The sequence below is a fragment of the Ranitomeya variabilis genome, chromosome 2 (assembly GCF_051348905.1).
Source record: "Ranitomeya variabilis isolate aRanVar5 chromosome 2, aRanVar5.hap1, whole genome shotgun sequence".
Taxonomy (NCBI): Eukaryota; Metazoa; Chordata; class Amphibia; order Anura; family Dendrobatidae; genus Ranitomeya; species Ranitomeya variabilis.
This window is the reverse complement of record NC_135233.1, coordinates 226,852,086-226,865,572: the sequence shown is the minus strand read 5'-3', so window position 1 is coordinate 226,865,572 and position 13,487 is coordinate 226,852,086. Positions and strand designations below refer to the sequence as shown.

General features: G+C 43.3%; 1 protein-coding gene across 2 annotated transcripts in view; it reads left to right on the top strand.

Annotated features, from left to right (window-relative positions):
• The window catches only part of LOC143805059 (semaphorin-3F-like), a 196,618-nt gene that overhangs the window by 150,182 nt on the left and 32,949 nt on the right, over nucleotides 1-13,487 (top strand). For both annotated transcript variants that reach the window (XM_077283859.1, XM_077283860.1), the window contains 2 exons: nucleotides 128-267; nucleotides 352-466. In XM_077283859.1, coding sequence (XP_077139974.1) covers nucleotides 128-267; nucleotides 352-466 — 255 coding nt within the window. The remainder of the gene's footprint in view (nucleotides 1-127; nucleotides 268-351; nucleotides 467-13,487) is intronic.

Genomic DNA, 13,487 nt, shown 5'->3' with positions numbered 1-13,487 from the left:
TAAAAGCAAATGAAGGATTTTTGTTGTGTTGTAATCTCAAAAGGCTGTGTGAATCCATGGAGGAAGATCGGATCATGCAGTCTGCGACCTGGGTGAAACCGGCATTGTACCTTTTTTCTTTTCTCAGATCCTGTATTTGTGGGATCACTGGTCGTGTCCGAGAGCAGCTTCAAAGAAGACGACAAACTCTACATCCTATTTCGAGAGAGAAGTCTGGAGGGGGAGAGCGGCCCCGCTATGGTATCACGCATTGCACGCATTTGCTTGGTGAGGACAAGGGTTGCATTAGGTTTTCTTTGTGCATTTACACTATATGCTGGAGATCACTTGACTGTACTGCTGTCATTGCAGAATGATGAAGGCGGGATGCGCTCACTGGTCGGAAAATGGACATCCTTCCTCAAGGCAAGACTCGTTTGCTCTGTTATTGGCCCAGACGGAGTGGAGACATCATTTGATCAGCTACGTAAGTAATTACCATTAATGCTACTTCACAGCAACAGCAAAGTCAGGAATATAGTGCAAAGAACCCCCAACCTACTGTCTCCTTCCCCATAACCCTGTAGAATGTAAGCCCGCAAGGGCAGGGTCCTCACCCCTCTGTATCAGTCTGTCATTGTTAGTCTGTCTACTGTAAGTGATATCTGTAATCTGTATGTAACCCCTTCTCATGTACAGCACCATGGAATCAATGGTGCTATAGAAATAAATAATAATAATAATAAAGAAGATCCAAGGCACAAAACGATTCCTATACAATGTCGCAAGTATTCATCTTGGAAAAAAAAAAAATAAGCGACCTTTTGGCAACACAATATTTTTTTTTTTTTTTTTTTAAGAACAGAGAATAATTAACTGTTCAGACCATTAGAAGTGGTGGCGCATCACAAGGATTTCTAATCACTACTGGATACGACTATCAGGATCCCGAACTATCCACAAAATGAAGAACTGCGTCTGCATACATCAGCAGCTTTCCCATTCACTATAATGGTGCTTTGATTTTCCCTACACAGCAAGTGAATGGCAGCATGGGTCATACGCCCAACGATCGAATGCTGATGTATTTAATGTGTGATTTTGTCTAATACAACCAATCCCACCACATCTTGCATTGTCTATACCTTGTTGAATAATCTCTAGACCGTGGGTAGCCCCTTTAATAATTTTTTTTGAGAGAAATGCTTTTAAGTCCCTCCTGCCAATTTTCATGTTTAAGCTTTCGCTTTTTTCCTCCCTTTCTTCCAAGAGCTACAACTTTTTTATTTTTCCACCAACATAGTCGTATGAAGGCTAGTTTTGTGCAGGATGAATTGTAGCTTCAAATGACACTGAAACAGGAAAAACATTCCAAGTGTTGTGAAATTGAGAGAAAAAATCACAGTTCCCCCATTGTTTTTTATGTTTTGTTTTATGGTGTTGTTTGTGAAGTAAAAATGACCTAGCAACATGACTTTCCAGGTCAGCACAATTACGGCGATACCAAACTTGTGTATTTTAGTCGTGATAAAAAAAAAATCTGAAATTTGTTAAAATGAGAAAAAAAATTAGTTTATGTCGGCATTTCTATTTTTTTTTTTGCATGCCAGACTGACATTTTTATTGAAACCATTTTGGGCTACATAACAATGTTTTGACCACTTTTTGTTGCAGCAACCGAAACAGAGCAATTCTAGAGTTTCTGTCTTGTTTTTTATGGCACTTACTGCATTTTTTCTCTATTTTGATAGATCAATACCAAATGTGTTTGTTATTTTTATTTTATCAATTAATTTATTTTTAATGGGGAAATGGGTGGCGATTTGATTTGAATGTTTTGGTTTATTACATTTTTTAAATATTTTTGTAAACTTTTTTTTAGTCCCCTTAAGGGACTTGAACCAACAGTCGCCTATTCTATATATGCTACTCAAACATTAAAAAAAAATGTTCACCACGTTCAAATGGAGATATGAGACCATCAGCCTGGAGGCCTCTGAGTGCCAAAAATACCTCTGTAGGTCACTAGTGAATATCCGAAAAATCATGGATTCACTTTACATCCAGCAGCTTTAAAAACATTGTAGTTGAAGATTTTCTTAACCCGATTAAAACGCGTGTCCCACACAGTGAAAAAACTCTCACACGTTTCTAACATACACACAGCCCGTATTCATAGAAAAACAATCACGCTTTTCTTGCGTACACACCACCTTTAGTCATGGGAAATTACTGATGCGTTTCTAGTGTACACACCGCCCTTAGTCATAGGAAAGTACTGACACGTTTCTGGTGTACACACCGACATTACTTATGGAAAAACACTGATGCTTTTCTGGCGTTCACACCTCTTTTATTCATGGAAAAACACTGATGCATTTCTGTCGTACACAATGACTTTATTTATGGAAACACACTGATGCATTTCTGGCATACACACCGACCTTATTCATGGAAAAACAGTGATGCGTTTCTGGCGTTCACACCTTTATTCATGAAAAAAACTGATGCATTTCTGGTTTACACACCGACCTTACTTATGGAAACACACTACTGCATTTCTGTCGTACACACCGACCTTATTCATGGAAAAACACTGATGCTTTTCTGACGTACACATTGTCCTTAGTCATGGAAAAACACTGATGCATTTCTGGCGTTCACACCTCCTTTACTCACAGAAAACCTCTGATGCGTTTTTGGTATACACACCTCCTTTATTCATGGAAACACACTGATGCATTTCTGGTGTACACACCGACCTTATTTATGAAAACACAATAATTTGTTTCTGGCATACACACCGACCTTATTTATGGAAACACACTGATGTGTTTCTGGTGTATACATGGTCCTTAGTCATGGAAAAACACTGATGCGTTTCTGGCGTTCACACCTCCTTTATTCATGGAAAAACACTGATGCGTTTCTATCGTACACACTGACCTTAGTTATGGAAACACACTGCTGCGTTTCTGGCGTACACACAGACCTTATTCATGGAAAAACACTGATGCTTTTCTGGCATTCACATCTCCTTTATTCATGGTAAAAAACACTGATGAGTTTTTGGCATACACACCTCCTCTATTCATGGAAAAACACTGATGCATTTCTGGCGTACACATGGACCTTATTTATGGAAACACACTGATGCATTTCTGGCATACACACCGACCTTATTCATGGAAAAACACTGATGCGTTTCTGGCATACACACAGACCTTATTCATGGAAAAACACTGATGCATTTCTGGCATACGCACCTCCTTTATTCATGGAAAAAACACTGTTGCATTTCTGGCATACACACCTCCTTTATTCATGGAAGAACACTGATGCATTTCTGGCATACACACAGACCTTATTCATGGAAAAAACACTGATGCATTTCTTGCGTACACACCTCCTTTATTCATGGAAAACACTGATGCGTTTCTGGCGTACACACCTCCTTTAGTCATAGAAAAAACACTGTTGCATTTCTGGCATACACACCTCCTTTATTCATGGAAAAACACTGATGCATTTCTGGCATACACACACACCTTATTCATGGAAAACACTGTTGCATTTCTGGCATACACACCTCCTTTATTCATGGAAGAACACTGATGCATTTCTGGCATACACACACACCTTATTCATGGAAAACACTGTTGCATTTCTGGCATACACACCTCCTTTATTCATGGAAAAACACTGATGCATTTCTGGCATACACACCTCCTTTATTCATGGAAAACACTGTTGCATTTCTGGCATACACACCTCCTTTATTCATGGAAGAACACTGATGCATTTCTGGTGGACGCACTGCCCTTATTCATGGAAAAACACTGATGCGTTTCTGGTGTACACACCGGCCTTATTCGTGGAAAAACACTGATGTGTTTCTGGTGTACACACCGCCCTTATTCATGGAAAAACACTGATGTGTTTCTGGTGTACACACCGCCCTTATTCATGAAAAAAACACTGATGCGTTTCTGGCATACACACCTCCTTTATTAATGGAAAAATCACTGTTGCATTTCTGGCATACACACCTCCTTTATTCATGGAAGAACACTGATGCATTTCTGGCATACACACAGACCTTATTCATGGAAAAACACTGATGCATTTCTGGCATACACACCTCCTTTATTCATGGAAAACACTGTTGCATTTCTGGCATACACACCTCCTTTATTCATGGAAAACACTGTTGCATTTCTGGCATACACACCTCCTTTATTCATGGAGAACACTGTTGCATTTCTGGCATACACACCTTTATTCATGGAAGAACACTGATGCATTTCTGGTGTACACACCGCCCTTATTCATGGAAAAACACTGATGCGTTTCTGGTGTACACACCGGCCTTATTCATGGAAAAACACTGATGCGTTTCTGGTGTACACACCGGCCTTATTCATGGAAAAACACTGATGCGTTTCTGGTGTACACACCGGCCTTATTCATGGAAAAACACTGATGCGTTTCTGGTGTACACACCGGCCTTATTCATGGAAGAACACTGATGCATTTCTGGCATACACACAGACCTTATTCATGGAAAAACACTGATGCATTTCTGGCATACACACCTCCTTTATTCATGGAAAACACTGTTGCATTTCTGGCATACACACCTCCTTTATTCATGGAAAACACTGTTGCATTTCTGGCATACACACCTCCTTTATTCATGGAGAACACTGTTGCATTTCTGGCATACACACCTTTATTCATGGAAGAACACTGATGCATTTCTGGTGTACACACCGCCCTTATTCATGGAAAAACACTGATGCGTTTCTGGTGTACACACCGGCCTTATTCATGGAAAAACACTGATGCGTTTCTGGTGTACACACCGGCCTTATTCATGGAAAAACACTGATGCGTTTCTGGCGTACACACTGCCCTTATTCATGGAAAAACACTGATGCGTTTCTGGCGTACACAATGCCCTTATTCATGGAAAAACACTGATGCGTTTCTGGTGTACACACCACCCTTATTCATGGAAAAACACTGGTGTGTTTCTGGTGTACACACCGGCCTTATTCATGGAAAAACATTGATGCATTTCAGTTGTACACACAGCTTTTACTCATGGAAAAAAAAACTGACGTGTTTCTTGCATACACACACCTCCTTTATTCATGGAAAACACTGTTGCATTTCTGGCATACACACCTCCTTTATTCATGGAAAACACTGTTGCATTTCTGGCATACACACCTCCTTTATTCATGGAGAACACTGTTGCATTTCTGGCATACACACAGACCTTATTCATGGAAAAACACTGATGCATTTCTGGCATACACACCTCCTTTATTCATGGAAAACACTGTTGCATTTCTGGCATACACACCTCCTTTATTCATGGAGAACACTGTTGCATTTCTGGCATACACACCTTTATTCATGGAAGAACACCGATGCATTTCTGGTGTACACACCGCCCTTATTCATGGAAAAACACTGATGCGTTTCTGGTCTACACACCGGCCTTATTCATGGAAAAACACTGATGCGTTTCTGGTGTACACACCGGCCTTATTCATGGAAAAACACTGATGCGTTTCTGGCGTACACACTGCCCTTATTCATGGAAAAACACTGATGCGTTTCTGGTGTACACACCGCCCTTATTCATGGAAAAACACTGATGCGTTTCTGGTGTACACACCGCCCTTATTCATGAAAAAAACACTGATGCGTTTCTGGCATACACACCTCCTTTATTAATGGAAAAATCACTGTTGCATTTCTGGCATACACACCTCCTTTATTCATGGAAGAACACTGATGCATTTCTGGCATACACACAGACCTTATTCATGGAAAAACACTGATGCATTTCTGGCATACACACCTCCTTTATTCATGGAAAACACTGTTGCATTTCTGGCATACACACCTCCTTTATTCATGGAAAACACTGTTGCATTTCTGGCATACACACCTCCTTTATTCATGGAGAACACTGTTGCATTTCTGGCATACACACCTTTATTCATGGAAGAACACTGATGCATTTCTGGTGTACACACCGCCCTTATTCATGGAAAAACACTGATGCGTTTCTGGTGTACACACCGGCCTTATTCATGGAAAAACACTGATGCGTTTCTGGTGTACACACCGGCCTTATTCATGGAAAAACACTGATGCGTTTCTGGCGTACACACTGCCCTTATTCATGGAAAAACACTGATGCGTTTCTGGCGTACACAATGCCCTTATTCATGGAAAAACACTGATGCATTTCTGGTGTACACACCACCCTTATTCATGGAAAAACACTGGTGTGTTTCTGGTGTACACACCGGCCTTATTCATGGAAAAACATTGATGCATTTCAGTTGTACACACAGCTTTTACTCATGGAAAAAAAAACTGACGTGTTTCTTGCATACACACACCTCCTTTATTCATGGAAAAATACTGATGCGTTTCTGGTTTACACACTCTCCTTATTCATGGGAAAACACTTATGCATTTCTGGCATACACACCTCCTTTATTTATGGAAACACACTGATGCGTTTCTGGCATACACACCAACTTTATTCATGGGAAAACACTTATGCATTTCTGGCGTACACACCTCCTTTATTTATGGAAACACACTGATGCGTTTCTGGCGTACACACCAACTTTATTCATGGAAAAACACTGATGCGTTTCTGGCGTACACACTGCCCTCAGTCATGGGAAAACACTGATGCGCTTCTGGCATACACACCGTCCTTAGTAATAGTAAATATGACTAGGGTGGGGTGTACACCAGAAGCGCGTAAGGGTTATATTTTTTTCTCAGTATGTGGGAAACATGGAAGCAGATGCATAACACTGCTGGCATAGGCAGGGTATGGTGTGTTCTCAGCTTTCGAGTCCGCATCATGCAACCACTCTCGAGTTGCGCCGTACATTCACGGCGGATGTCAGGAAGAGGTTTAAGTGACTCCCTAATATAATTTTTTAGGTATCTCAAAATTAGAATTACACTTTAAAAAATGTTTAATTTTTATGGAAAACTCTTTTTTAAAAGTATTTATCATACACCGCAGATAATGTACACCGACAGCAGGATTTTCACCCCAAGCACATTCCAATTCTTCGCCTTGGACTGCTACATGCAAAGCGAAGATGACACTGCTGTCAGGTCTGGAACAGTGGGGGAGAAGTTACAGATATTACTCATTAACAGTTTGCAATGTACGTGTGGTGCTCGGTTCACAGGAGAACTTTCTTCCATCACAGCAGCCAATTAAGCAGCAGAAGCAGACAACATGCAGATTTGTACTCTTGTTACCTCTTCTTTGATATTGTGCTTGCTCCATCACTTCTGCTGTTTTTAATTGGCTGCTCAGCGATTGGAAGATGCCTGTGTGAATTAGGCCTAAGGGAACGGAGATGCAGCGAGACAAACGAGTGACAAGAACCGCTAAACAAAAAGCACGTCCTAATGTGCAATCTTGTCAAGCAACCAAATGTTACCAATCACCAGACTCATGGTTATCAGACATCACGTTACATCTCTCTTCGTCTAACCGTATTTAGCCTAGCTGACATTTATCCTGCGGGAAAGGATGAAGGGGGGGAGGAAGCCAGGGCTTATTTCATCTTTTACAAATGTTACTCTATAAAAAAACAATGAACTCCCCATGACACCACTTGAGTCACCACGCGTCTTGGCAAAGCTTTCTAGCACATGCCAGTGGACTTGCTCTTTTGGTGATCAAGTGTGTATTATTCCAGGCGGACTCCTCAGAAAAGAGAACGGGTATTATTTAACAGAGGTTCCCTTCCTAAAATGACCGAAATTACATTTTGTGTTGTATGTGTTATTTTACCATCTTGGTTTGCTACTCTTATTTTTTTTTTTAGGTGTATGCCCTTACAGTACTTGATTAAGGCGTAGCAGGAGTTGTATCTTGTGTAGAACTGATCTACAGCTCTGGCAAAAATTAAGAGACCACTGCAAAATGTTCAGTTTGTCTGATTTTTCTCTTTATAGGTATACTAGCTGTACTACCCGGCTTCGCCCGGGTTAATGACTGCTGTTAGCAAAATAGAATGTGTTAACAAAAATTTATTCTAAACACAAAAACCACAAAACAAATAGATAGAAATGTAATTATTAAAAGGCAAAAACTAAGCTAATAGAAGAATTTCACAACATATATTAGCTTTGTTATACTGAAAATGTCTTTGTTGCCTATATTAACCAATCAGAGCTCAGATTAATTAACTGTAGCAAAATAGAAGCTGAGCTGTGATTGGTTGCTATTGGCAGCCTGATAAATCCCCAGCCAACAGGAAGCCCACCCCCTGGCAGTATATATTAGCTCACACATACACATAATAGACAGGTCATGTGACTGACAGCTGCCGTATTTCCTATATGGTACATTTGTTGCTCTTGTAGTTTGTCTGCTTATTAATCAGATTTTTATTTTTGAAGGATAATACCAGACTTGTGTGTGTTTTAGGGCGAGTTTCGTGTGTCAAGTTGTGTGTTGAGTTGCGTGTGGCAACATGCATGTAGCGACTTTTGTGAGATGAGTTTTGTGTGGCGACATGCGTGTAGCAACTTTTTGTGTGTCGAGTTGCATGTGACAGGTTAGTGTAGCAAGTTGTGTGCAGCAAGTTTTGCGCGTGGCGAGTTTTATGTGTGGTGCCTTTTGAGTATGTGCAAGTTTTGTGTGAGGCAACTTTTGCATGTGTTGCAACTTTTGTGCATGTGGCAATTTTTCTGCGTGTGCAAGTTTTGCGTGTGGCGAGTTTTCCATGAGGTGAGTTTTGCACGTGTGGCGAGTTTTGCATGTGGAGAGTTTTGCGCGTGGCGAGTTTTTAGCGGCGACTTTTGTGTTTTGACTTTTATGTGGCGAGGTTGGTGTATGTGTGGTGAAATGTGCGCTGAGGGTCGTATATGTGTTCGAGCATGTGGTAGTGTGTGGCGCATTTTGTGCGTGTGTTCATATCCCCGTGGTGATTATCCCATGTTGGGGCCCCACCTTAGCAACTGTACAGTATATACTCTTTGGCGCCATCGCTGTCATTCTTTAAGTCCCCCTTGTTCACATCTGGCAGCTGTTAATTTGCCTCCAACACTTTTCCTTTCACTTTTTCCCCATTATGTAGATAGGGGCAAAATTGTTTGGTGAATTGGAAAGCGCGGGGTTAAAATTTCACCTCACAACATCGCTTTGACGCTCTCGGGGTCCAGACGTGTGACTGTGCAAAATTTTGTGCCTGTAGCTGCGACGCCTCCAACACTTTTCCTTTCACTTTTTCCCCATTATGTAGATAGGGGCAAAATTGTTTGGTGAATTGGAAAGCGCGGGGTTAAAATTTCACCTCACAACATAGCCTATGACGCTCTCGGGGTCCAGACGTGTGACTGTGCAAAATTTTGTGCCTGTAGCTGCGACGCCTCCAACACTTTTCCTTTCACTTTTTCCCCATTATGTAGATAGGGGCAAAATTGTTTGGTGAATTGCAAAGCGCGGGGTTAAAATTTCACCTCACAACATAGCCTATGACGCTCTCGGGGTCCAGACGTGTGACTGTGCAAAATTTTGTGGCTGTAGCTGCGACCGTTCAGATGCCAATCCCGGACATACATACATACATACATACACACATTCAGCTTTATATATTAGATTTTTGAGTAAAATGTAAATTGTTCTTTAACCCCTTCCCGACCCATGACGCCACATAGGCGTCATGAAAACCCGTGCCAATCCGACCCATGACGCCTATGTGGCGTCATGGAATGATCGCGTCCCTGCAGATCGGGTGAAGGGGTTAACTCCTATTTTACCCGATCTGCAGGGAGAGGGGGAGTGGTGCTTCAGCCCAGGGGGGGTGGCTTCACCCCCCCGTGGCTACGATCGCTCTGATTGGCTGTTGAAAGTGAAACTGCCAATCAGAGCGATTTGTAATATTTCACCTAAAAAAACAGGTGAAATATTACAATCCAGCCATGGCCGATGCTGCAATATCATCGGCCATGGCTGGAAAACCTGAAGTGACCACCCCCCACCCCACCGATCGCCCCCCCACCGCTCCGTTATGGGGTCCGGTCCCCTCCGTCCTGTGCTCCGCTGCCCCGTGCTCCTGCCCGCTCCCCCGTCCTGCTGTCCGCTCCCCCCGTCCTCCGATCACCCCCCCTGTGCTCAGATCCACCCCCCCACCACCCCTTCATACTTACCGATCCTCCCGGTGTCCGGCCGTCTCCTCGCTGGGCGCCGCCATCTTCCAAAATGGCGGGCGCATGCTCAGTACGCCCGCCGGCCGGCAGATTCCTTACAGGTACATTTTGATCGCTGTGGTAGGTTCTACCACAGCGATCAAAATAAAAAAAATAATAAATAAACCCCCCCCCTTTATCACCCCCATAGATAGGGACAATAATAAAATAAAGAAAATATTTTTTTATTTTTTTTTCCCACTGTGGTTAGGGTTAGAACTAGGGTTAGGGTTAGAACTAGGGTTAGGGTTACGGGTAGGGTTAGGGTTATGGCATGTGCGGATTTGGCAGCGGATCCGCAGCGGATCGGCGGCGGATCTGCAGCGGATCGGCGGCGGATCCGCAGCGGATCCGCGGCGGATCGGCCGCGGATCGGCCGCGGATCCGCGGCGGATCGGCCGCGGATCCGCAGCGGATCGGCCGCGGATCCGCAGCGGATCGGCCGCGGATCCGCAGCGGATCGGCCGCTGCGAATTCGTAGCAGTTTTCCATCAGGTTTACAGTACCGTGTACACCTATGGAAAACCAAATCCGCTGTGCCCATGGTGCGGAAAATTCCGTGCAGAAACGCTGCGTTGTATTTTCCACAGCATGTCAATTCTTTGTGCGGATTCCGCAGCGTTTTACACCTGTTCCTCAATAGGAATCCGCAGGTGAAATCCGCACAAAAAAACACTGGAAATCTGCTGTAAATCCGCAGGTAAAACGCAGTGCCTTTTACTTGCAGATTTTTCAAAAGTCGTGCGGAAAAATCTCACACGAATCCGCTACGTGGGCACATACCCTTAGGGTTAGGGTTGGAATTAGGGCTAGGGTTGGAATTAGGGTTACGGGTGTGTTGGGGTTAGGGTTGTGGTTAGGGGTGTGTTGGGGTTAGGGTTGTGATTAGGGTTATGGCTACAGTTGGGATTAGGATTAGGGGTGTGTTGGGGTTAGTGTTGAAGTTAGAAATGAGGGGTTTCCACTGTTAGGGCACATCAGGGGTCTCCAAACGCAACATGGCGCCACCATTGATTCCAGCCAATCTTGCATTCAAAAAGTCAAATGGTGCTCCCTCCCTTCCAAGCCCCGACGTGTGCCCAAACAGTGGTTTACCCCCACATTTGGGGTACCAGCGTACTCAGGACAAACTGGGCAACAACTGTTGGGGTCCAATTTCTCCTGTTACCCTTGCAAAAATAAAAAATTACTTGCTAAGACATAATTTTTGAGGAAAGAAGAATTATTTTTTATTTTCACGGCTCTGCGTTGTAAACTTCTGTGAAGCACTTGGAGGTTGAACGTGCTCATCACACATCTAGATAAGTTCCTTGGGGGGTCTAGTTTCCAAAATGGGGTCACTTGTGGGGTGTTTCTACTGTTTAGGCACATCAGGGGCTCTGCAAATGCAACGTGACGCCCGCAGACCATTCCATCAAAGTCTGCATTTCAAATGTCACTACTTCCCTTCCGAGCCCTGACGTGCGCCCAAACAGTGGTTTACCCCCACATATGGGGTATCACTGTACTCACAACAAACTGGGCAACAAACATTGGGGCCCAATTTCTCCTGTTACCCTTGTGAAAATAAAAAATTGCTTGCTAAAACATCTTTTTTGAGGAAAGAAAAATGATTTTTTATTTTCACGGCTCTGCGTTGTAAACTTCTGTGAAGCACTTGGGGGTTGAATGTGCTCATCACACATCTAGATAAGTTCCTTGGGGGGGTCTAGTTTCCAAAATGGGGTCACTTGTGGGGTGTTTCTACTGTTTAGGCACATCAGGGGCTCTGCAAATGCAACGTGACGCCCGCAGACCATTCCATCAAAGTCTGCATTTCAAATGTCACTACTTCCCTTCCGAGCCCTGACGTGCGCCCAAACAGTGGTTTACCCCCACATATGGGGTATCACTGTACTCACAACAAACTGGGCAACAAACATTGGGGCCCAATTTCTCCTGTTACCCTTGTGAAAATAAAAAATTGCTTGCTAAAACATCTTTTTTGAGGAAAGAAAAATGATTTTTTATTTTCACGGCTCTGCGTTGTAAACTTCTGTGAAGCACTTGGGGGTTGAATGTGCTCATCACACATCTAGATAAGTTCCTTGGGGGGTCTAGTTTCCAAAATGGGGTCACTTGTGGGGTGTTTCTACTGTTTAGGCACATCAGGGGCTCTACAAATGCAACGTGACGCCCGCAGACCATTCCATCAAAGTCTGCATTTCAAATGTCACTACTTCCCTTCCGAGCCCTGACGTGCGCCCAAACAGTGGTTTACCCCCACATATGGGGTATCACTGTACTCACAACAAACTGGGCAACAAACATTGGGGCCCAATTTCTCCTGTTACCCTTGTGAAAATAAAAAATTGCTTGCTAAAACATCTTTTTTGAGGAAAGAAAAATGATTTTTTATTTTCACGGCTCTGCGTTGTAAACTTCTGTGAAGCACTTGGGGGTTGAATGTGCTCATCACACATCTAGATAAGTTCCTTGGGGGGTCTAGTTTCCAAAATGGGGTCACTTGTGGGGTGTTTCTACTGTTTAGGCACATCAGGGGCTCTGCAAATGCAACGTGACGCCCGCAGACCATTCCATCAAAGTCTGCATTCCAAAACGTCACTACTTCCCTTCCGAGCCCCGGCATGTGCCCAAACAGTGGTTTACCCCCACATATGGGGTATCAGCGTACTCAGGAGAAACTGGACAACAACTTTTGGGGTCCAATTTCTCCTGTTACCCTTGCAAAAATAAAAAATTCTGGGCTAAAAAAATATTTTTGAGGAAAGGAAACACATTTATTATTTTCACGGCTCTGCGTTATAAACTTCTGTGAAGCACTTGGGGGTTCAAAGTGCTCACCACACATCTAGATAAGTTCCTTGGGGGGTCTAGTTTCCAAAATGGAGTCACTTGTGGGGAGTTCCTACTGTTTAGGCACATCAGGGGCTCTGCAAATGCAACGTGACGCCCGCAGAGCATTCCATCAAAGTCTGCATTCCAAAACGTCACTACTTCCCTTCCGAGCCCCGGCATGTGCCCAAACAGTGGTTTACCCCCACATATGGGGTATCACCGTACTCAGGAGAAACTGGACAACAACTTTTGGGGTCCAATTTCTCCTGTTACCCTTGCAAAAATAAAAAATTCTGGGCTAAAAAAATATTTTTGAGGAAAGGAAACACATTTATTATTTTCACGGCTCTGCGTTATAAACTTCTGCGAAGCACTTGGGGGTTCAAAGTGCTCACCACACATCTAGATTA